The sequence below is a fragment of the Simochromis diagramma genome, unplaced genomic scaffold, assembly GCF_900408965.1.
Source record: "Simochromis diagramma unplaced genomic scaffold, fSimDia1.1 OVJJ01000802.1, whole genome shotgun sequence".
Classification (NCBI taxonomy): domain Eukaryota; kingdom Metazoa; phylum Chordata; class Actinopteri; order Cichliformes; family Cichlidae; genus Simochromis; species Simochromis diagramma.
Window position 1 is genome coordinate 20179269 of NW_024387492.1, and position 24910 is coordinate 20204178.

A 24910-nucleotide genomic window follows, 5' to 3' on the forward strand; every position below is an offset into this window, starting at 1 on the left:
ATGAAGTTCCAGAACACTCTTGCTAGTAAGCTTAAGAAATATTGGCATGACGCACCAATTCTTTGGAAAACAACGCCATCCTCACTTTAACAAAAATAACGTTTTAAACGTCTTTCAGCTCTCCGTCGCACTGAGAACATGTGCCTTCAAAGAAAAGGTTGCGCTTTCCTGCTGTAACTAACAGGTTGTAAAAAGTCCAACTTTTACTTTGAAGGTGAGCATTCTCCACGTGTCGCGCTTTTCAGTTTCAATGTTGCTTGGAGAACATTTTGCAAGTGTTTGCAGACAATCTGGCGTCTTCCATGTAAACTATGGGCAACTGTTGTAATGTAATCAAAACGACCAAATCAATCACCAGAAGGTTTTTGTTGCAGCACCGTGTTCCTCTTTGCAACCAAATTCATGTGCAAACAACCACTCTCCAACCAGGTGGTGGACACATTTCATCACTGAAATGGTCTCTAGGCCTGTGTGAGTGAGGGTTACGAAAGGCACTTAACTGTCAACTGCTGCAGTTTTTCTGATGTAGAGAATAGAACTGTCATTATTAGGACTTTTATTATAATTTGATAAGAAGAAAATGGAAAACATGGAAACATTTAATTGCCAGGAAAAATTAAATGGCTTTGAATTCAACAGATTCTGGTTGGGTTTGGTTTACAGAGAGAAAGTCTTGCTTCAGTTTATCAGGGTGAACGATGAACAGAGATCAAAAGAAAAGCCCCTAAACTGGTCATGAGAGAGTTTTACTTTTTTTAGCTTGCATACTGTAATTATGTCAATTTAAAGTTGAACTTCATTATATACGGAGTGACATTCAGACAATTTGGATATATCTAGCCATGTCTAGATGCTTCAAAACCTGGACCAATTAAACCTGTAGTACCTTCATGGCTTGATGTCATTAGTTTTCGTTGACTGATTTTCAACATATACAAATGTATAAGAATAAAAACGTAATATTCATACATATTTTCATTATTCACAGCTGCGTGTTTCAGAGGTCACTTTTTTGACTGTCTCTTGAGGGAGTACAACCCACCGTAGCAAAGTTAAACTCCTGCTATAGCTGCTCTGTCACCGCTTGGCCCGGCGAGTACAGAGCGTTGAACTGGGCCTGACTCTCACCAATCATCTTCTTCAGATGAGAGTTCATCAGAGCCCTTACACAGTTAAATCTAACCAGTCCAGTCTGACCCCCGGATGCAACCCAGTCGTGGCAGCTCATGTTTGGGTTGAAACGAACCTGAAGAAATGAGAAAAGACAGCTGAGAATATTTCTCGTCTGTGCTCTTAAACCAGCAACTGAACATCAGAGGTCAATTTACAGAAGAGCAGATACTGGCATTATTTACAGGCAGAAAAGCAGAGGACCAAGTGTGGATCCCTGAGGGACTCCACATTTAATACAAACAGCTTTCTTTGTGTTCTACTAAGGCGACAGTGGTTTTTATTTATAGGCTAATTTCTTATTTTCTCTGTCCACAGTGAATGACGCAGCTGTAGCTCTGAGTCAATATCATCACTTCCCCCTGATTTCTTTACAGACGCTTATCCACCCCACTCATCACTATAAATCCTCCTGGTGCACGCCTCCCTATATTTTTTCACTTCTCCTTCCCAAGTTGCCATCCTCCTCTTTCTAATCCATTTATCCCTCTCAGACAAAGAGCCAGTCAAAAACCTTTCCTGCTGTTTTGTTTTGGAGCCTGTCCCAAGAAGTCTCCGTCCATCATTTCATCCCAGAGGGCACAGCGACACCCTCCACTCTGCCTCTCTTAAAATTAAACACATCAAATCCTCAAATGGCTGCTTTCCATCTCCCCCTCCCTCCTTCCACTGAGGGTGACATTTTTCTCATTTAACACATCATTACATTCAGCCCCTTTATAGCTGCCCATCAGAGGAGGAGGCAGAAGAGGGAGGAGGAAGAGGCTATTCTTACAGATCTCACCTCCATTTCCTCTCATTGTACTGTTTATCTTTTCCTGCTTTTTCTCTTTGTGTTACACTACAGCCGGAGTCTGATGATACCCGCCCTGTGTGTGTGTGTTTCAGATACCTTATATAGAGCAGACAAAGGCATGTCATCCAGGATGATCTTTGCCTTCACTTCTGTGTCTTTCATGCGTTTCCACACAGCTCGCCTCTCGCTTCCTGCAGTGGTCCGCTGAAAGTCAGAGTGAATGATTATTACAGTGTCAGTGTGGTCTTCCTCTTATTTCGTTCTCTATTCTACTATAGCCTTTTTCTCCAGTTTGTCTTTGGCCTACATATATTACTTGAACATTCCTTACTTTTTTAATAAATATCTGTTTAATAAAAAACAATGAAAGCAAATGAAGATAAAAATTAACCCACAAAATCAAAATCTGTATAGTGGAGGCAGTATTTCTTTGTAGCCTCTTTGTAGGTCTGGAATTTCAGCGGAGGACATTTTCGTCCAACTCTTCCTCCTTCACTGTCGTTCTCATTTCCTGCTTCCTGTGTAGCATCTGGTTCTTCTGTCTCTTCTCCCTGCTGCTCTTCAACTGCGTTTCCTTCCTCTTCCTCTCCTCCCATTTCTTGTTTTTCTCTCTCCGTTGCATCATAAGGCACCATAGATGTGAAGTAGATGGGCTGAAGGGAACAGGTTAATAAAATGGATCGTTAGCTTGTCTCTAAATCTGAGCAATTCTTTCACTGCAACTGGCCACATGTTCAATTCATGTTCTTTGTCTTATTTTCTATGAACACTACCAATTTTATATGACATCTGATATAATGTAAAATGATATTTTTGAAGTAAACATAGGGAAAAATAAAAAGCGATAAAAGTAAAGGAAAAGTAAACTTACAAATCGTCTCTCTATTGTGCGTTTGATGTAAGGAGCAACGTAGCTGATCTGAGGTAACAGAGAGAAAATCACCTCTCCGAAGCTGTCTGCGGTCACCAGACTGTTAATCCACTCGGTGTATGACAGAGACTGCAGGGACGCATAGAAAATGAAATATTAAATCACACAGCACTGCTGAGGAAAAAAAGTTTCTCTCAGTAACTTAGAGCAAATTTCAGACACTCAGGGATAGTTTGAGTAATGAGACTAATTACAGAAGCACAACTAGCCTCAAATGTATCAGTTCCAGTAGTTTTTTTCCCACTCCCACACAATTAAACCCAAAACACTGCAGCAAAAGGAGGTTTTCAATGATTAGAAAGGGTAAAAGAAGGTAGCAGTCTTTATTTTCCTCATCATCAACAAAATGATAAAATACTGTTTTGAATCCATAACTGACACATCCTATACCTATCCTATTGCTCAATGCCACCTCGCTCTACGCCTGGCCTAAACTATTTAACACCACACTGTTGTGATGGGGGACGTGTTCATTAATCACAATAAAACACGGACTGTAGTTTATTTTAAATCAATTTAATACTAGAGGGCAACTCTTCTCCCATAAATACTCACTTAAGAAAAAAACGTGGACTAATCCACTGTTGGAGACGGTTCCAAACAAAGGCAAAATGTCCTGACGCTTGGAAAAAACAACAACTCTGAAACCTACCAGAAAAACTTCTAAAGATTCACATCCTCAGGAGGAAAAAACTGGCTGCAGTGTAATAAAGACGAGTGAAATGCAAGACTTGGATTTGACCTTTGAGAGGAATTTCTGACAGTAACAAAACTATGGAATACCTTTATACTCCTGAAGTCTGTGTTGGCCTTAACTACCTTTTATCCATATATATCGAATAATATTAACATCCTCAAACTTTCTTCATCGTCTCGAAAATGACCGTCGTGCCCCTGATTTAAAGGTTTCCTGAAGTTCAAAGCTATTTTATTTTGTGCTCTGTGACTGAATTATGGGCTGCTGATGACTGAAGAATGGAAGATTACAACAGCTACACTCACCCACACAGTGCCGGACCGGGGAAGTGCAAAGAGCGAGCGCATGTGATGGTCGATGTAATGGACTCCTTGTGAACCTTTCCTAAATTAAAAAAAGAGAGAAAGAACGAGTCACAATGACTTTTTTTTATTCTTACTTCAAGACTGCATATGTTGACAGATCGCAGAGGAGAAGTGGGGATGTGGAGTTTGTTAGCCATTTGGCAGGGAGGAAGGTCACACTATGGCTAGTGTAAGCTCCACTACCTTTGGAGTTTGAATCACTCTGAAAAGTAAGGATGAACTACGATATTACCTTTGATGCTGAATTTTTGTTTTCAATGCTAAATGCAGCCACTCTGTTCATCTTCCAGACTGTTTCTACTACAGAATTTACAAAGCTGTAACCTGAAGTTCATAATCTTTGGAAGGTGCTGGCCGTTTTCCACACTTTAACTTTTTGGGAAACAAAAATCACAAGTGAGTATGCCCAATGAAACTCAGTTAGGACACTGATACAGTGGAAAGACTTCTGTAAATAGGAGTTTCATGTGGTGACTTTTAGGTTAGGGCTGACACAGTTAGTCCCATGAGCTAAAAGAGCGTACATGAACCCAGCACCAAACCAGCTCCCACACTCTCGCCTCTGTCAGTGCACCACAGGGCAGCTGTGGCTACAATGTAGCTTGCCATCACTGGTGTGTGAATGTGTGTGTGAATGTGTGTGTGAATGGGTGGATGACTGAATGTAGTGTAAAGCGCTTTGGGGTCCTTAGGGACTAAGTAAAGCGCTATACAAATACAGGCCATTTACCATTTGCTGACCAGGTGAAACTCTCAGGAGAGGCTGAGTACCTGAGGGATGTGCCAGCAGCTGTGGATCCTACTCTTCAGATTCCTTCTGAATTTGAAGAAGCGATTGTGAAGAAGCTCAAGGGAAAAAATGAACTCTGATATTTTCATTCAAGAGAAAGAATTGCTATTAATTTAATTATCAGTGATTGTTTTGGTTCTTATTGTGACAATTTTTGTTTCCATTAGCTGTCAAAGAATTCCTTTCCCAGTACTTTTGTAGTCTTTTTATTTTAAAGTGCACCTTAGGAATCTAGAACCCAAGTGAACAGTGATTGAGACAAATTTTGATTTGATTTCTCAAATCCTTTCCCAAAGAGCTCTGGGGTCTGATCGTGGATGTTCTCTAGTGTAAATGCTAATGTGTCCCTAACAAAGACAGAGGTCAGGGATTTGGCTTTGGTTCACCCTGGAGTCCACTGCTTCAACATACTGTCTCTTTTCTGAGCATGATTAAATACATATAGCACTGTATTGATAGACTTGTGGCTAGACTGCCTCCATGCTTTAATGTTGGACTCACTAACTCTCTAGTATTTGTTCATTTTGGTTTACAACTGTCCAACATATCTTTCAAACCTTAGAGGCAAATACCAGAGATATAATGTAAGTGAGTCAGATGCAAAGTTGTAACAAAGAAACAGAGACAAGCTTTCTTACACCACGGTGCCGTTGTCCTGGGCCATCAAAACCCCCGGTGCATTCAGTGGCCAGTTGATTTCATTGGCCAGACAGCGTTTCTGAACCGTGATGGGATCGTAGAGCCTCCTCAGATCCCATGTCTTCACGAAGCGGTCGTCACCTGTCGTCACCAACAGGTATCTAGAAGACAAAAAACAAATGAAAAGTTAAAGACATGTTGACGATGGGAAAACAGACCAGGATGTTCTGTTGGTGGAAAATATAAATAGGCTGAACACAGGGATTTAAATGTGATGCAGTGCTTGAAGTGAAAGTCATTATTCTCTTTACATTGATCAAATCTGACAGCGGCGTCTGCCATAAAACAAATGAAGGCAGAACAATCGATACAGTCGGATTTCTTTTGTAAGACAAAAAATGCTTTATGAATGCGATGACAAAGGAGAAAAAAGACTTTGCAGTGAGAGAAAAAGAAAATACAAAGGTGTTAAAAAACAGAGCAAAGACAAAGAGAGGGGAGATTTGATCTTTTTCAGCATGACTGTGTAATTAAAAAGCAGTGATCCAGACAAGATACGCGTCCTCAGAGTCTCTCTGCTGCCAGCCAGGAGCTTTTTCTCTCTCTGTGGGATTAATCTTGATCATTTATCCACCTTTAATCCAACTTTAGTTTTCTCTATAGAGAAAACTAAAGTCTGTGGTTCAGAAATGAAGAAAATAGTTTAAAAAGTGGAGGAAAACTGGCTGCTATCAAATTAGGTTCACATCTGCTCAAATGAAGGCTGCAGTTGTAGTTTTAATGGAAATACTAATTACCTCAATCATTACATCTGACTACTTGTATTTGCCAGCTGTTTTAAAGCAGTGTTGACTAAAATGGGTCATTAGTTTGTTTTAAGAGGTCACAGCCCCACAAAATGGGCTTTAGCAGGACCGTGTGTTTGAAACCATTGTTACCATTATCTTAAATTCTGATCTGAGGTTAAATACACATTTACAAAATGTTCTTCAGCAGTTCTTCAAAAAAGCAAAATTCATGACAAGGCAGAAAATCCTCTGTGAAAGCTTTTACATCACGCCACAATATAAGCCATATTAATCATGCTTTAGGTGAGTCGGCAGGGCTGGATGGGTTTAGAAGGAGATGACGCTGATGACCTCACACTGACCTGTTAGTGGGGAAAAAATGACATTCTGGACAGTTTTTAATGAAAAACCAATTCTGCTTCATCCCCGATACCGACTTGCAGTGTATATCTGTGAATACTCGTATTAGACACAGGTGATTTCAATAACCTCTCCAGCTCACTCCTATCTGCACATACATCAGCTGACTAACAGAGCACAGAAAAAGGATTTCAGGAGACACAGTCCGTAATGGGGTTAAAGTCAAATCCTTAGCTATGACATTTTATTATTTTTTAAATTGGCCATCCCGTTTTCACTTCTGTATCGAGCATTTAAAGTTTACTCACATCAAGAAAGTTGTGAGCAGTTCATCTGAATTATTTCCACCTGTGCTTTAGTTAATTTGGTTAAGTGATTATGTTGGTATACATACTGTAAGAAGATCCAGCTTACACAGTGCAGTCCCTCAGATATCACGGGTCTGAGTTAACATGTTAAAGATAAATAAAAGTCAGAAACTAAGAAATCAAACAAAACTAATTCTTAAAATCCACATGAACGATTCTCACATAAGCCCATTATCATCTAGAACCTGTAAACATTCAAGCGTCAGGTTTATGTAACTTTACATACCTTTCAGAGAGCCAGTTGCATACCTGCAGCTTGCCTATTTCTGGGTGTTTATTTGTAATAAGATATGAAGAATAAATATTGGTGACATGAAAAAACAGCACAAAATGTCCTCCATAAACACTTGAAGTTTTTGAGTCAGTTAACTATTCCAAGCAGGGAGAGTGAACTTTAGATATGAATGGAAAATCACACCAGGCAGTGAGACCTCAGCAAGGCTGCAGCCTGAAGGTCAGCGCATGTTGACTTGCATAGAGCTAAGTCAGGTTGCCTTGTCTGAGTGGTGATAAGGACGTGGCTGCTTGCCCGGCCTTGTACCCTACATTCTGAATTAGTGCCTGAATACAATAGAGGGAGGGCTCTACTGCAACTCTGTGCGTTCAAAATTTATCGTCTCGCCTTTAGCTCCGAGTACCAGAGGCGCCAACAAATCGCCTTTTTAATTGGCTGCGAATAACAACTACCAGAGTAAAGTAGATGAAGGAAAAACTGATGAAATAAAGACACAAAGATGGGATCACTGGGTGACTGCAGTATTTTCTTTAAGTTTTACTGAGCTTTGAAATTCTATTGTACTGTTACACAAGCAGTGACCTTTAAAGCTGAAAATAAGGCCAATGTAAAGGTGCTAAAACACTGCAGTCCCTTGCCATGTGACACTGCCTCAAAAAGTGAGTCAGTTCCCACAGACTCCCGTTAACAGCATTCAAATTTACAGCCCAGTCTGAAATAATGCATTTATTTCCTTCAGAGATAATTTCTCCTTTTACAGTAAAAGTACAGCTTTTCTGAATAACTTGTCTAACTGGATACAGGCAAGACTTAAAGTTAGACGTGTGTTTACTTCGACTGACAGCTGTAGCTGGCATCTTGACATCTACTGGATTTGTCTACCATGTTTGTGCTGCTGGAGCCTTTGCATTATGCAATATGTATATTTGGTGTGGAAGCTGGTCACCTCATAGCATGAAGGTCCTAGGTTCAAATCCAGTGGCCAGCTGGACCCTTTCTGTGTGGAGTCTGCATGTGTGCACACCTGTGTGGATCAGCACACTAGTATTCAAAAGGTTTCTCCATGTAACGATCTGCTAGGGAGTGTGGAGAGTCATAGCTCCGCCCCCCAGGGCATGAAGCAGGTATGGCGGAGATCCAGGCCCCAGACATCCAGAGGCCCCAGAGTACGAGGACCCAAGGAGGACCACTACAGGGGCAACCGTGCCACCCTCATGGGAAGAGCTGAGGAGAGCCCCAAACAAGAGGTCACCCAGCAGCCATGGAGCAGAGGCCAGAGGGGGTTGCAGTGATGTGCCCGCGGGTCTGCCGGCAGCCAGCTGTGCCAGAGAGGACCGGGCCTGAGGCCCAGAGGCCTGAGGGCACCACACCCCCCGGAAGGGGCCCAGCTGTGCGCCTGGCCCCGCCAATCAGCCACCAGGAGTGAGTCGGTACATACATGGTGATTGTAAATTTACTGTAGGTGTGAACTGTTCAGCTATCAAAATTCAATAAAATGCATACGGCACAGAGGCATGACAGATTAAAATCTTGATTTTGAAGTCACAGGGTTTTATTTTGATCCAGAGAGAGTTTTGATATTATGCTCACCTGGAGGCAGGACAGAAGGCCAGGGACCGGACTCCATTGTTGTGAGCAAGGATGCATCTGTAGGGCAGCAGACTCAGCGACCTGTCTGACTCTCGCACACGCAACAGCGCAGACTTCGCTGTCAGATCCCAAAGACCTACTACACCTGGAGAGAGAGTTGAGGAGAGAACAAGAACAAGCGGAAAAGTGAAACTACTGGCATAAAACAGTTCTTTAATCCATAATCTTGACTCATAGTTGAATCAGATCAGCTCAGGACTGCTCCTTTGTTTATTCTCTCAAACAGACAACTAGTTAATCAAGAACATCTGCAAGAAATCAATTCATACCATCATAGAATCCAATAGCCATTATATTGTGTGGTTTGTCAGGAAGCCAATCCATAGACAGGACGAGCCCGCTCATTTCATGGTGAGGGGCTTTGAAGGCACCCAGCTTCAATGTCACCACTCCTTTAACCTGCAGAAAACAAAGGTCATTTTCATTTATGTCCTGTCTCAACCTAATGGTAGATACACAACATCGACAGGGCTGTGACATTATGAGCATCAATGAAAAAAGACAGTGTAAATGTATTTTAACAGGTTCCTACCTTGTATACTTGAGGTGTTTCAATGCCTTTACCTGTGAAAACACATAAAAATCCATTTCTTTAATACCCAGAGATTTTTTTTGGTAACTGTTTTTAAAAAGTTTCATTACGTTATGTGAAATCATTTTTTTTAAACAAATGATTCACTTTGATGCACAGGTAGCATGTACCTTTACTGTACATGGACCCATCATATTTCTGTCATGTAACCCAACTCAAAGTTCCACTCTGCTATCTGAAATGAACCCTGACAGCTACAGTAATGGTTTACTGATGACAATAACATGAAAACTACAGAAATTCACACAGTGAGCATGAATGCAGGCAACAAAAATCCTGAATGTAGTGCTGGATGTCCCTTGAAGATTTTTCTGTAAGCAGTGAGAATAACAGGCTCAGCTAAACATCGACGGCCCTGACTCGGCTGTCTTCAATCTGAGACGCGTTCACTTAGTGTCAGATGTAATTAAAGCTCAGCTGCAGAGCTGTGATGTTACATGTCAAGAAGCCCATTTCTAACGTGTTAATATTCTGACATTTTGGGACAGATTTTCTAACAAGCTATGCCAGAATAAAACCCTCTTTAGGTATTAAAAACGTCTCTGTCAGGATTTACCAAAGAGTCGTAGTATTAACTGTGCGACTGAAAGGTGTAGGCGTGGTTACTGCCGTTTGGCTCTCATTATTGCACTGTGCATTTGCAGGACTTTCCCTTTCAGAGGGTTAAAAATATTTAAATTAATTGTAAGCTTTTTCTTTCCTTTTTTTTTATTTTGTGCACAATGCTGCTGTTACAGTTGCTGCTAGGAGCTTTAATTTATTTGGACTGACTGAGAGAGATGTTAACAGACTGAGTGCATTACTAGTGGAAGCCCACTCTTGGCAGATTGTGTTGGCCATTATTGAAATGATGCGTTTCAGTTTATAAATTAGCACATTGACGGTACATCACCTGCAGAACTTTCCCATCACTGCATGTTGCAATTTTTTCCCACATAGTAAATATGGCCCTTTGAATGCAAATCTCACCATTATCATAGAGCAATGCCAAATGATATTTTACATGCATAAAAGGCTACAGGCTATATACAGTATGAGCAAAAGGAATTGACTCTGTTATAAAGAGTTCACTGAGAGGTGTAGCAGGAGTACAAAAGCAGCAAATTTTTACCCTCACCATGTTTTTGCTATACTACGTGCCAGCATATTTAGTGTTGGTAATGTACCTTTAGCTTGTTAGCTAGCTTTTCATACAGATTAACAGGAATCCTGACATAACTAGAAGTACAGACAGAAGGTCTTGTATTCAATTCAAGGATGTAAGAGGGCTGATGAAGCCTTTCACTGCTATCATAGGGCGAGAGGCAAGGTAGGCTCAGTCACAGGACTAATACAGAAAGATGCTACGGCCATCACCTATTAACACCACATAGGTGTTTTTTTTAACTATGGTAGAACATACAAACTTCAGCCACAGACTCAACTCGAACCCAGGACCTACTAGACTATACTGCTAACCATCACACCACCCTTAAATAACCTTAAAGGTGGAAAAAATATATTTTAGAGTCAAGAGGATTTGCACATTTATAAGACCCAAACAGATAACGGATAAACTTTACGAAATGACTGGATATTTAGTTTGGCAGAAACTCTCCTATCTGTGTTTAGGCAGTCGCTGTGTTTAAAAGCGAAAAACAGAAACACACTGTCAGACTTTTCCAGATCATTAATTTTCTCTCCTCCTCCAGTTTAGATTACTGAGAGTTTAGATTAATAGTGTCTTCTTCGCTGTTCCACTCCCTCCATCACCTCACCTCTGCCTCAGAAAAATACACAATAATATTTTATATAAACCTTGTTGTAAATCAACTCTTGTTCTTTTGGCCCTCCAGATCATCAGTGAGTGGTTATTCAATATGATGTCATATGTCTGACTAGGGTGTAGCAGAAGTTTGAGAAGGCTGGTCTGAAAACGTGAGGGTGATAAGTTTTAACCTTCTGGGACATAATTTGCTCTCTATAATTGTGAAAATCACATCAGTCACATTAAAACAACCTCACATTGTGCAGCCTTCTACCAGCTCGGCATGCAGCAGTGTTTACTCACTTTTCTTGTGAACAGTTTTAATGTTGTGAATAATTCATTCCTTCATTTTCTGCAGTTTAAAGTCTGGATCGCAGGAGTAGCTGTACCACCAGAAATGTCCTGACCTCCCTCTAACTAACTAACTATAGATTTTCCTTCTATAATTCCAAGGCTACCGTGACCTGGGGGTACCTCCGGGGTGTCCTTTTTGTTAAACATGCCCAAAACACCAAAGCAGGTATCCTAGTCAGCTGCTCAGACTGACCAGCAGCCCCTTACTTTATCTCTAAGGCTCAGATCTTTTGAATCCCAGTCAGTTCTACACAGTTAAATAGCTGCCGTCATTTGTTTTAACACAAACTTCAGAGTTACTAATGTTGCAAAAAGAGAAAGTATTATAATGAGCTGTGACGACAGATATTCCCATATGGTGGATGATTAGACTGTATCAGTTTTTTCCCTTTTCTTAATCAACATTTTCACATACTTAGCTTTATAATTATCACATAATTTCCTCCTCAAGATCCACTGCACAAAGCACTTAAGAGTTTGACTAACTCTGGTTTTGACTATGGTGCAATTAATAATGATTATCTTAAAAATTTTTCACCTGATAAACAAAGAGATAAAGGCTGACTGAGTGACTGTGTCTAACCGGTCAGCTGTGTTAGCTGAGCAGAAACAGGAGCAGCCACAGACAGAGCTTAAAGACAGTAAAATATGCCGCTGAGGATAAATGGTGGTTAGTCTGTTGTAAGGAGATAAACAGTGTCGATGCTGACGAGAGTCAACTGAAAGGGGAAAAAGAAATGTGTGGTGGTGTCCATGTTTTCTGACATTGCCAACTCAGTGAATCTTATTTATATGAAATGTTCCAACTTGCTTTATATTAATTAAAGAACAATATTAAGACTGGACTCTTTAAACATTTCTAACCTAGTTTTAGAAGCATTCATCTTTAATTTAAAAAATTACAGTATTTTGCAATTTTGCACACTTTAACTTGGCCTCTGTGTGACCTCCTCCATCTTCTTCCCTGTCCAGTCTCAAGTAAGTCCTTGATGACTGACAGAGTAAGGATACAAGAAGTGTCATCTAGTAGGCCTAAAATTCATAGCTTCCAACACTAACAACTGGCTCGGTGATGCATCTTCTTTGTCATTTCAATTATAGATCCTTGTCTGATGGAGAATGGTGCTGTAAATTATGTGCGTACACTCCTTCAAAACCTCCAGCCACCCCCCGCCCTCCAATTCTGGAGCTTTAACGGCCTCCTCCTCTCATTCACGCGCTCATTCATTCTGATGACTGGATACACAAAAGCCATTTATAATTATCTGTTGCAAACAGCACTAAGGGGTCAGGATGAACACACACACACACACGCACACAGTTTTAACCCTGTCCAAGGCAATTTCACCTTCAACCCTTGCAGCCGATATAGAAAGATTATATTATATTATATCCACTTTTGGTCACGTAAGCTAGGATAACTAATCTGCATTCAGTCGGTGCTCGACATGTCAGCCTCAAAGAAGCTATTAAGAAATTCTCTGGTATTTTTTCACTTGGTTAAATGTACCTCTCCATGTCGTCCCCGCCTCACTGCAGGCAGAGCAGCATAAAAGTGACACTTTGCCTTTGAAAAACAGTCGCGCTGATGTTAGCCATTTTTCTACTTAAAATAAATTTAATGTCAGGGAAAAAAACGACCACATGTGACAGCAAAATTATTAGTGAAAAACCTGCAAGAAATGTTAGACTGCTGCTTACAATCACACGATTAAATGAATAATTGTCAATGCTTCAGGACTGTGGTGCTGCAGTTGCTGTTAGCAAAGGTGATGGTCACTGAGAAAAAACTGAACAGAGATAATATGACCAAATTATGCTTTTTATCTTTATGAAGGAAGTGCAGTATCAGAGAAAAACAGTATGTGCTTTTACGGCTTGAACAGGAGTTTACTTGTGAGACATATGGTGTGTGGTTTTAATATTGACTCATCTTAGTCTGTTTAGCATTTAAGTTGGGGCAGATTTTGCAGCTTACAAAATAGCGCTATTATAACCTTGTGAGTGCTGTTAAGAAAAGAAAAATGAAGGTACTGTCCCACTTGAATGTCTATTCTTTGTATTCTCAAGACCGAGGTAACATCACTTTCATCTAAACATTCAGTTTGTTCTTTTGAAAATGTTGGCGCCAAATGACAGGAACAAACAGTCTTTAAGCTGTCATATTCTACATGCACATCTCTGAACCTCACTTATGTCCAGTTCCACAAATCTATGACACTATGAGCATAGTGCATGTAACAGTCCAGAGTATTCACAGCATGCCACCCAATGGCATGGTAAGGCCCAACTTTCCACAGAAATTAGTTCCAATTCCCTCTTCTGCATTTATGCTTCTTCCAGATAAGAGAACACACTGAGGTTGTGTTATATCGCTCAAATAAGATATGCAGCCAGGTTGTGCTAGAGGCCTCCACAGATGCCACACAAAGTTCAATATTACATTGGCTTTACTAAACCAAATAGGTCACATGTCTACAGTTATCAGCTCTGTGAACTCAGATTTTTCCAATCTAACTAGAAGTATGCTAAAATAAAAAGGTTGATCTTGGCACTAGGTAGCCAATTGCAAACAAGTACAGATTACGTGTAGCATATTCCTCCTCAGGTCATCAAGCTTCAGCAAAGCTATACAGGATTATAAAGATTCTGTTCATCTCCTAGTCTTCCTTAATAGGGTTTGTGGCAACATTAAGACATTCATTACATTAAGAAATATTGAAGGAAAACAAATGTTACGATTGCTGTATTTATGAAAATTTCTCAGTGTAAGCTAAACAAGCTTTTGCAGTAGTAGTTTGTGTGTGCAGCCATCTTCAAATGTGGGTACTCAGTAACCTTTCAATCCAATAACTATAACCTCTGGTTGCAAGCAGGGGGGTGATGGAGTAGCCCTCTGGAAACTGAGCCCAATGATCCATGGCTACAAAACAGAATGGAAACTCGAGTCCACGAGGGAATGAGAAAAAATTAAGACCAGAAATGTCGGGTCTCATTTATCTTTTTATGTCCAAACTGAGGCATTTGAAATACTTCTTAATTTCAAAACCAAACCATGTGTAATACAGTGCACATAATGTTATAATGATCAGAGTACAGGCAGTTGTACGGTCACCTATGCAAGCCATTACCTAGTGAGATGGAAAACTGAATCATAAAAAGGCCCAATTTCAGGAACCCTTTTGAAGAATTCTCAAACTGTGGCCATGATGTAGGCTTCATACTTTTACCCAGTCATGGCTTCCAAGTCCAAAAATATGATGCAAAATTATTTTATTTAGTCCTTTTAATTAATGTTAATGTAGAAGAATTTAATGTGCATGTCTTTCAGTGGAGAGATCAGGTGATTTAAAGGGGACCTAATGTGCTTTATTTCATATATGGTGTTAATGTGGTGGATATTCATATCAAACATGGCAACATTTTCAGATAACAAAGTGAAAGTATCAAAGTAGCTGTCCCTATGAGCCCAAAGCTTCTGTTACACTGTGGAACTGGGAAGCCATGCCCTACAAGATAAGCTTTAATGGGATCTAAAAAGGTTGCGTCCACTGAGATATAACACAAAAATGTGAATATTTATTTGTAAGGTGTATGCTATACTCATGATCTCACAATGGTGTTTTGTTCAATCAGATTAGCCTGAACCGCTTTGAGGATACTGACTGATAAACACACTCACATGCAGACATAACTGGGTTTCTCTCTATGATGGATGTGGCAGATAAGTTCGTCATTAATCTCGTTTGTATTGTCTTCTATCAGCAGAGCCCCAGAGGCGACTGACAGCGCAGTGATCTGAATAGACTGGACCACAGGCTCCTCCATCCATAATGTCATCATGTACTTACACTGTTGGACAGTGTTCTGTGTGTGTTCTGTGGCCATTGTGAAAGCTGCATGAGGCTGGTTTCTTGTGGATACTGTTGCTTTGTCAAACACAAGCTCTACCACGTTTAATGAGGGTCACGTCTGATATGATGGATAAGGTGCTATTTGATTGATTACATACTCGTGCTTGAGTTCATCAGGCTGTGTTTAAATGTGTGTAACGGACTACAGCTGCAAGTTCTCATTAGCTATTTGTTCAATAGAAAATTAATTGGCACCTACTTTGATCCTTTTTTGGCAAGCTGTCAAATATTCAGTGGCTTGTGGTTCCTTGTTGTGAGGTTTGCATTATTTTTACTGACAAATCTGAGCTTGACAAAGATGGCAATGCCATTTTTTTTCTTTTCTTTTTACACACAGGGCAGGACACCTTTGTCTTGTAAATAGAAAACCTGTATGGGGCTCATGTAGACTAGCCCATGTGGGACCCACAGCAGTTTTGCCTTTTTGAGTCTCTATGAGGATTTTCTGTTGGCAACCCAACCATAGTGGGGTGAGTGAAAACTCATATTGGGGCTCCAAAGAGCAAGACTGCTGTGGGCCCTGTGTCTTTGCCCTGCCCTGCATGTTTACTGGCACATTGCTTATAGTAGGGAAACAACATACAGGGAAATTTGACTGTTGTGGAGATGATGAACCCACAGAACACGTGTTATTACACTGTCAGAAATATGAGACTGATTTAGTCAATATTCTGGATCTTAGTGATACACTGCAAAAGAACTCAAGAAGTGACGATAAAGATAATTAATTACTAAGACAAATAATATATTTTCACAAATTCTTTGACTTTGCTTGGTGAGAAAATGTTTACTTTCTTTTACCACAATGCTGCTACAACAGATCTGTAATACAAAGCAAGTTCAAAATAACCAGCATAGAATTTTATTACCTGGCATCACTAAGCCTAGCAGCTGCAATCATGTAGGTCACGTGACATTTTCCTGTGAGCATATTATTGAATGAAAGAGCTGAGATTGGTACTAGGTCATAAACACAAACCGGGCATGACGGGAATATTACCCAACACAAACAACATACTATGACTGTACATTTGATTAAACTCATCCAAAGCCAGGAGGGTGGAGGAAAAAAAAAACTTTCAGTAATTAAGGATCAGGTTGATGGGATTAATGTGTTACTCCGAAGCCTTTTTTATATTTTTAAGGTCTAACATTTTAAGCGACAACACTGGTGGCATTTAACGGTCTAAGGAGCAAGTACAGGAAAAAGTGTAAACACAAAACTTAAACCTGTAGGGTTACTTGGAAATCTTATATTAGATCTAGAATGAGCTACAAGAATTTGGTTCTTTAATGACTGTTTTTATATGACTATTTGAGTTTATAAAGACAAACAGAAAAATTAGATGCTTTGAAACTGCTTTCAGCCAAAAGGAACAAGTTTCTCAGGAAAAGGGTCCAGACTCACTCGAAAATCCTGTGATATCATGAAACAATTGTGCCAATATTATCCAAATAAACTAGCCAGCAGGTGGTGGGTTTATATGTTCACCTGTTATCAGGAGCAGGTCAGGTCTACAGGACAAGATAACACGGGGAGTCACCTTTATCAAACTGAAAACTCACAGAGGAAGCTTCAACTTCAGGTTTAATCCTGAGCCCCGAATTCTGTTTCACAGTACAGGCCTTAGAGCTTTACTGTGATCACAAACAATCCAAGGGCTGCATGGTGCATCCAAAGACAGCGTTTACATGCCAAACCTTCTGATTTGGCGTGCGAAGACAGAAAATGAGCTAAGCTAATTCATAAATAAACAGGTATAAAGACATCCAGTGTTTTTATAGTGATGCGCTGATCTATAAACCACCAGTAACGCACTGCTTCAGTGCATCCCTATGTCCTCATAGGATACAGGAGAAAATAGACACCCAACATGCTGACTTCAGACTTTAGAAAGCCAACAGTGCCCTCTGCTGAACACAGGACACGCTTCATTTTTACAAGTAAAATACTTGTAAAAATGTATTACAAGTATTATGACAGTTATACTTATGACAGTTATAAATGCTGCAAAAAAAAATGTGTAGGGGAAATCACAGCCAGTTATGATCAGTCTTACCAGAGTTTGGCTGAGTGGTGTTGGAGTGCAGAGCATCAGGGTGGGGTATGCTGTAAATGGTAACCACCCCGGTGGAGGTGGCCACTGCCAGAAGACCCAGTCTGGGTAAGAATGGAGCCTTCAGTGTGAGGGATTGATACCACGTTAGGATGTTATAAGATTTCATCATTTCAATATCAGCTAAAAGCTAAGACACTTCATAGGAAAAACATCTTACCTTTCTGGCACAGGTGGGAAGCTCCCAGCCGCCAGCAGGACACCACTTCAGATGCCAGACGAAGCCCTTATCCTGGGCCAAACTATAGACCACAACTGGCTTGGAGTCTGGTCTGTTTGGACAGAGGTGAAAGAAAAGAGAACATAATATAAAAAGGCTGAAGTTTCAAAGACAAATTTCTTATAAGTTCTGGAAACATCTCACTACCATCTATGATGTAGACAGTTTGTTTACAGAGGACTATCGGACTTTTTCTGGAAGTAGTTCAAACTAGTCAATCAGTCAAGAGACTGACAGACAATATGCTTTTATAATATAATATTTTTATCAGTGATTTCCCACTCTGCACATTTCATTTGTACCTGTTGCCATACTTCAGTTTGCCCACATCCCACAGCTGAATGAGTCCAGTTCCTGTGGATGTTTTGTTGACGTAGTGAAAATCATCCATGCGTTGATGACAGGACAGAGCGATGTACTGGGTAGCAGGAGCACCATCAGGTGTTGGACACCACTCCAGAGCCCACACTGGTCCACCTGCATACAGCATCATGTCCCAGCGTTCTGGGTGAGGGGGAATAGATTCGAACCTGCCAGTTAACAGAAAAAAATGAAAACAAAAAAGACACCAAATGCTTTATTCCCCCTCGCCTACAAAAGCCACCAAAAAATCTGCACCATGTAGAAAAAACTGCAAATGATCACAATTACATATTTTTATAGGTATGAGTTTTACTAACAAACAAATACAAAAAAGAGGTTTTCTTTGGAAATGTATTAGCAGCAGTTATGTCTCAATCGAACTGTTCTTGACATATCTGAGGGAAATCATCAACCGGGGGTAACTACACCGTGATCACTGTCACCTTTTGAGTCTTTGGAGAGGTGCTTCCTCCTTGTTGAGTCCTTCTCTGGACACTTTGAAAGCAGCTGAGCGAGGCGTCTGAGGCAGATATTTCTCCAAATCACTAAATGAAAGCAGAACACACAGACTTTTAATAACTTATGTGCATATCAGCCAGAATAACACGTCCCTTGTCCAGCTCCCTTTATGAAGCCACCAGACCAGCGCAGGTACATAGTCCTGCGATGGCTCTTCTTTATTCACTAGACTGGCTTCTTCTTGGAGCCACACTTTTCAGACATCATCTCAGCAACCCCTCCTGGCAGTTCCTTTGTTTTTTTTATTGTTTAACCCTTTATTTATCAAGTGCTTTTTAAATGACCAGAATTCTCTTAGCGATATTGTTTGAGACAAAATTCAAATTGTTTCAGAAAGAAACGATGACAAGCGTTTGGGGGGAAATCAGTGTATAAAAAAAATCAGCTCCGCCTAAATGTTACCACTTTTACTCACATGACCTTACTTTTCACTCATTATAGGCTAGTGAGAAAATTAAAATTGTTCCTGAAAGATGAGAATTATTTTGTCATTTTACAGCCAAAATGACAAAATAAGTCCATTAGGCCTGTTTGAATCCCAGTCGATTAAGGGTTAATTAGGATAAAGTATCAGATTTGGATGACTCCTTACTATTGTTCCTATGTAGTTTAAAAGTCTTATTTGAACTAATGAATGGATATAATGCAACTATGAGGGCAGGATGGTGGTGTGGTAGTTAGCACTGTTGCCTCACAGCTGGAAGGTCCTGGGTTCAAATCCACAGTTTGGGGCCTTTTTTGTTCACACCAGTCACTGCCCACAATTCAAAGATATGTGAAATTTTAAATGTGACTTTGAGTCTCTCTGTGTTGTTCCTGCCAAGAGTATAAAATAGTCTGAACCTCATTGGGTTACTTGAAAGCATATACAGCATATCTCATTGCATGACCATGTGACAACTGATTGATTCAGTAATGTGACTAAAGACAGGTGACACTCTGGTTAACAGGTCATCTTAAATTGATCCTAGGTGTGCATGGCTGTCTGTGTCTGTCTGGCCCTGTGATTGAGTGGTGACCTGTCCAGGGTGCAGCCTGTCTCTGCCACTGTCAGCTGGCAGAGGCTCCTGCCCACCTTCAGTCAAAAAAAGTGGACAGATGTCCCAACACAAACTAAATAACTAAGCATGAAACAGTCAGATAAACACAATTGCAGCTAAGACTTTCTGGTATGACTTTTGTGTTAGAATTTCAGTGAATAAAATAAAAAAACATTCAAAGTTACTTGGTAAAGAGTGTTGGGTACGGTCGTTGTAACACAGAAAATAAAAAGTTAAGTCCAAATAAAACTTAATGAGTTATTCAATTAAAACTGGATTCGACTGTATTAAACGAACAAAGCAACAGAAACTACCTTTGTGGGACAGGAACCCAATCCCTGGTGGAGGGCACCCACTCTGGAAACACCCAGCTGCTGTAGTGCTCTTCCCGACTGCAAGCACAAACATCAACAAACACATGGTTAAATAAACAAACAAACAAGCAGTTAGTCAGTCTGAGACTTACTTATTCAAAATGCTGAAAAAACCTCAACAAAATCAACCAAAAAAGGTGAAGTTTTGTAAGCTGAAATTTTGAGATAACCCCAAATTTGACTTTAAGAAGCTTTCAAAATAAAGGGTTTGAATGTTCAAATATTCCAGTGTCGTTTGCACTTCAAGACTCATTGTGTATGTCATCACAAAAACTGATGTATGAACTAACAGCAAAAGGACAATGTTCACTGGTACTTCACGAAAACAAATCATTACTGTTAACTGACTGCGACTTACAATTTCTTGGTGGTCTTTGCACTCTCCAAAGCAGTTTTCATGATAGGGGTGTTAAGTCCATTTTGGGCTTTGACGAACGAGCATGTCTGCAGGACAGAAGGAGACAGGATGAACTCATTATGCACATGTTCTTCCTTCTTTTCTATGCAGCTGCATTAAACTTAGAAATTAAAATGTTCTGGTCATTTTAATCAATAATAGTTTGCACTTTGGTTTAGTCTCAGAAAAACGCAGAAATCAGAATCTGATGATTTATGTTTGATATAAAGTGCTCATTATAATGACTCCTATTTATAAGCCCAGGTTGGTATTGACAAATCACAACAGTTTAACTTTTAATTACCATCATCAAGCAGATTCATCTTTCTGTATTAGACTGATATGGAGATACCGTACTGAAGTAATGTACTCTAGTGCACTGCATGAGGTCATAACCAGTAACTGTGCCATCAAGTTAAAATGAGAAAACCACTGACGTTGTTATTGTTGACGTAATAAACTGGAGGATTTTTTCCACGTTTGCCACAATTGGAGTCGAGGTCTGAGTCATATGCTGCTTCTTCGTCATCATCCTCCATCTCCTCTGCATCCTCCTCTTCACCATTATCTGGCACAAAGTCTTCGTCTTCTGCTGCATCACTGTCAGGATGCTTCCTCTTTTTGCCTTTACCCACTGCAGGAATAGAACGAGGGATTTAAGTTACGGTGCACAGAGATCTTTAATGATATTGGCAGAAGGAGGAATTTTTCTGCACTGCTATATGAAATTTTACACTGCATGTAACTTGTGAGATTGCAAAACACAACTAACAACTGACATGAAATGCAATGTTGACACAACAGTCTAAACAAGTTCAGACAAGTTCATTAATATAGCTACATCTATGCCAGTTAGTCAACTCCTGTCGCTTGAAGTGCGGCCCATTTTCAGACAGGAGACACGTCTACAGGTCTTAGGTCTTAGACTACGTTCACACTGCAGGTCTTAATGCTCAATTCCGATTTTTTGATCAAATCTGATTTTTTTGTCTGCTTGTTCACACTACAAATAAAATGTGATAGCAAACGCTCCCTAGTGTGAACCCACAAAGCGGCGCAAAAGAAGATGTCACACACAACATGCTCTGTTTAGACCCAGACCAAACAGTACTGCTTGACTGATGGCCCTTAATATAAAGACTTGTTTCGGACTTTACGTTCCCCAATTTTGCTTTAAGTTATTTTGTTATTTACATATGGCCTAATAGTTATCCTTATTGCTGTTTCAGAGAGGAGCGGTGCTTCAAAGGATAGTTGCAGATTTCTGTGAGAATCTGCAGATTATTCAGTATAAATAAAATGTTTACGTTGTCTTCCCAACAGTTTCACTGACATCTACACTGGACGGCCAGGAAGCGTTCACGATGTCTTCTCCGGCGCAGATAATTGGCGTCTGTCTTGTGTCAGTGACGTAAGAGACGGATTTAATGCGACATGACCGTTCAGAGAGCAGTTGCTTTCTAAAACATCAGATATGTATCGGATTCAGTACCACATACAAAAGTGACCCAGGTCGGATTTGAAAGTATCGGATTTGTGTCGTTCACACTGTCATACCATGATCGGATATGGGTCACATAGGGTCAAAAAAGTCGGATTTGATGCGCTTTCGCCTGCAGTGTGAACGTAGAATTAGAGTGGTAGCAACCTCACTTAACTCTGTAAGAAATAGGTAAAAAGATGAATAGAATAGAACTCAACTTTATTGTCATTGCACATGTCACAAGTACAAGGCAACGAAATGCAGAAACTGTCTGAGGTAATGCTTCGCTGTGATTGGTGCACTGGGGAAGAGAGACGGCGAGACTTTCACTGTACCTTTGCTTGCTTTGGGAGTTTTCTGTTCTGATCCAGTATCTTCGCTTCCTGGCTCATCAGTTTGCCCAAATAAGTCTTTTGCCAAATTATGGAGGTACTTCAACGCCCTGGAAGATTGAGGTTACATTATTTTTGAATGCCTATATTACCATTTATATGAAAAAAATGGCTTTAAAAATGTTTTAAAGACAGAAAATTTATTATTTTACAATTAGCAATGTATGCTTTTATATAGCTACATAGATGCATGTAATTAATGTGGGGATAAGTGTACATGTAACCAAAAAATGAAAGTCTGATTGTTAGGGTGTAATTATCACAAAACTAATAGTGAAAGTAACTATCACCAAAGCCTGGAGTCACAGTTCAGACTTCCTGTGTTTCAACTGATGATGTCTGATGTAAAAATGATTTAACAAAAAAAAAAAGAAAAAAAAAAAGGTGACGGTGTTTAACGTCATTTAACCTATGTGACAGCTCAGTACTGTAGGTGTATCTTACGCTTTGGCAGCTCCTCTCCGCCGCCGGCCACCTTGTCCAGTCTCCTCCTCAGGTTCCTCTGCATCCTTTTCTTTAATAACTGGCTTCACTTGTTGTACATACTGCTTCTTTACATACTTCCTCTTTGGCTTTGGCGCCCCATTCTCCTGCTGCACCGTATCTTTAACAACACCCTCTCCATCTATAAGGTCTACATTGGCATTGCTACATTTTTTTGCAGGGGTTTTCTTAGCAGGAGTCCTTTTTGACTGAGTTTTCTTGCCTCTCAGTGGTTCATCAGCCACTTCTGCTGTAGTTTGTCCATCACACTCTGTAGGTGTTTTATCTTTTTTTTCATTTTCTCCATCTGGAATGTCCTGTGCGGCAGCCTTGGATTTTCTACTCTTTGTCGGAGTCTTCTGAGAAGCTGCTCTTCTCCTTCCTGAGCTCTTTCTAGGTGTTTTGGGTGAAAGGTGTTCATTCGTTTTGTCATCAGTTTCATAATCCAGATATTTGGGATTTTTCTTCCGTTGTCGTCCTTTTGAGCTGAATATTAAATCTGCACCCTCCTCCAATGGCTTCTCTTGCCCTGCAAGAAATGTGACGTTATCATTCCACTGAATGATGTAAAATTGGGTTAATGTGACTGGAAAGTCATTGCCTGGTCAACATTTCTGGTTTGGTAGTGCTGGATTCCATCTGTTAGCTGAACATGCATAATATGAAATCAAGTTCCAGCAGTGCTGCTGTGCTAGACAGAAATGAAAACTAATAATAGAAGAACAAGGTGTGAATAGCTCTTAAAAATAAAGTTTGAAAACATCCTGAAATATTATTTTCTCATCCTCTGTAATCTTAAAATAGATGACACCCCTGGATTAGACCATTTAGAACATGTTCCTAATTTGAAGTACCTCTTAAATCTCAAGTTTGACAAACCTTGTGCAGATTCAGTGGGCTCCATATGCTCTGGGTTTCTGATTCTGTGGTTCTTCTTTTAGGTGCCTCCTCATGTGTAGAGCCAGTTCCTTCTCAGTGTAGCTTTGCAGCTGCACAGACAGAAGAAGAAATAATGTATTACTTAAGGTATAAAATAACTGTCCACTACAGCAATATTTAATCAAAATAGCTGTTTCTTCCTGCAGTTTGGAGTTGTACAATGGACGAATGAAAGTCAAAACAGATATGGCTTTTCAGTGTTTTAAACAACCTTATAGACTTCTAACGACACTAAAATAATTACAGTGCAAAAATGGAGTCAGGGAGCCAGTGTTTTCTACCGATATCAAGTCGATAAGCCGCTGTCTACAACCTACACACCAAACCTCATTCAATAATGTGACAGTTTGACTCTCTCTCTTCCCTACTCACAGTGAAGACGTAAAATATACACACCGATACTTAAGGCATTTAATAGTTAAGGCCACACGTCAATTCGGCATATGTTTTCAATGTAAAAATATAAAACATCAAGTTATTTAAGAGATACACATATGTCACTAGTTTTTAAAACGAGTCACATTGTCTTAGTTAGCCATGCTATTGAGCTAACACATTGCTAATGCTAACTGGATATAGTAGCAGTCAAGTGTATCATAATATATTATAATATACTTAAAAATCGGCCTCTAACCGGATAGTAGCACGTTTAAAAACTCACCATGTGTAGTGTTACGGTTTCCTCCTCGGTGGCGGAGGCTGAAACACCTCGTTCAGAACACGGGAAGCTAGAGTCCAGCCACCCGGGATCGAATCCCAACCTCAACCACCAGAAACCACGACATGTAAAGTCACCGGAGCTTACCGGGACACAGCCGTCATAAAAATCATGCCGTTAATTTTTTCAAGGAGGGCAAACTACAAACATTTTCACAGTTGTTTACACAGAGTCAGGGAGCTTTCCGCTTTCCTTACGTCAGACCGCCATGTCACTGTGCAAGCACGGAGGGTCACACCGCCCCCTATCAGCAGAGAGGGAAATTACACTGATTTGATTGTACAGCGGCGGAGTTCCACGCTGCCTCCAATATTAGGAGGAGGAGGAGGTCATTGAAGCCCAGAGGCGTATGGCGAGGAAGTCGGGACATCGCCCTGGTGCTCAGAAGGTCCCATTACACTGGATGTTTATCTTGATGGTCTTTCAATGAAACGGACATGTTATACAACATCCATCATATATTTAACTC

At 40.2% G+C, this 24910-nt stretch overlaps 1 protein-coding gene across 1 annotated transcript; it reads right to left on the minus strand.

Annotated features, from left to right (window-relative positions):
* Positions 1-1015: 1015 nt before the first annotated feature.
* Positions 1016-24682, minus strand: gtf3c2 (general transcription factor IIIC, polypeptide 2, beta). The gene is made up of 20 exons (XM_040017696.1): positions 24385-24682; positions 23664-23773; positions 22746-23313; positions 22245-22351; positions 20864-21060; positions 20388-20473; positions 19970-20047; positions 18540-18641; positions 18036-18263; positions 17674-17785; positions 17457-17574; positions 9322-9353; positions 9059-9188; positions 8730-8874; positions 5388-5549; positions 3900-3978; positions 2838-2966; positions 2362-2619; positions 2063-2170; positions 1016-1246 (listed from the first exon to the last, which is right to left on the minus strand). Exons 2-20 carry the CDS (start codon positions 23686-23688, stop codon positions 1064-1066), a joined length of 2847 nt encoding a protein of 948 aa, XP_039873630.1. The 5' UTR covers positions 23689-23773; positions 24385-24682; the 3' UTR covers positions 1016-1063.
* Positions 24683-24910: the final 228 nt, after the last annotated feature.

Coding starts and splice junctions, on each gene's coding strand:
- gtf3c2 (XM_040017696.1), bottom strand. CDS start 23,688: ATGGAGCCCACTGAATCTGCACAAG. Junction 23,314..23,663: donor GCCCACTGAATCTGCACAAG/GTTTGTCAAACT, acceptor CATTTCTTGCAG/GGCAAGAGAAGCCATTGGAG. Junction 20,048..20,387: donor GCAAAGACCACCAAGAAATT/GTAAGTCGCAGT, acceptor TTGTGCTTGCAG/TCGGGAAGAGCACTACAGCA.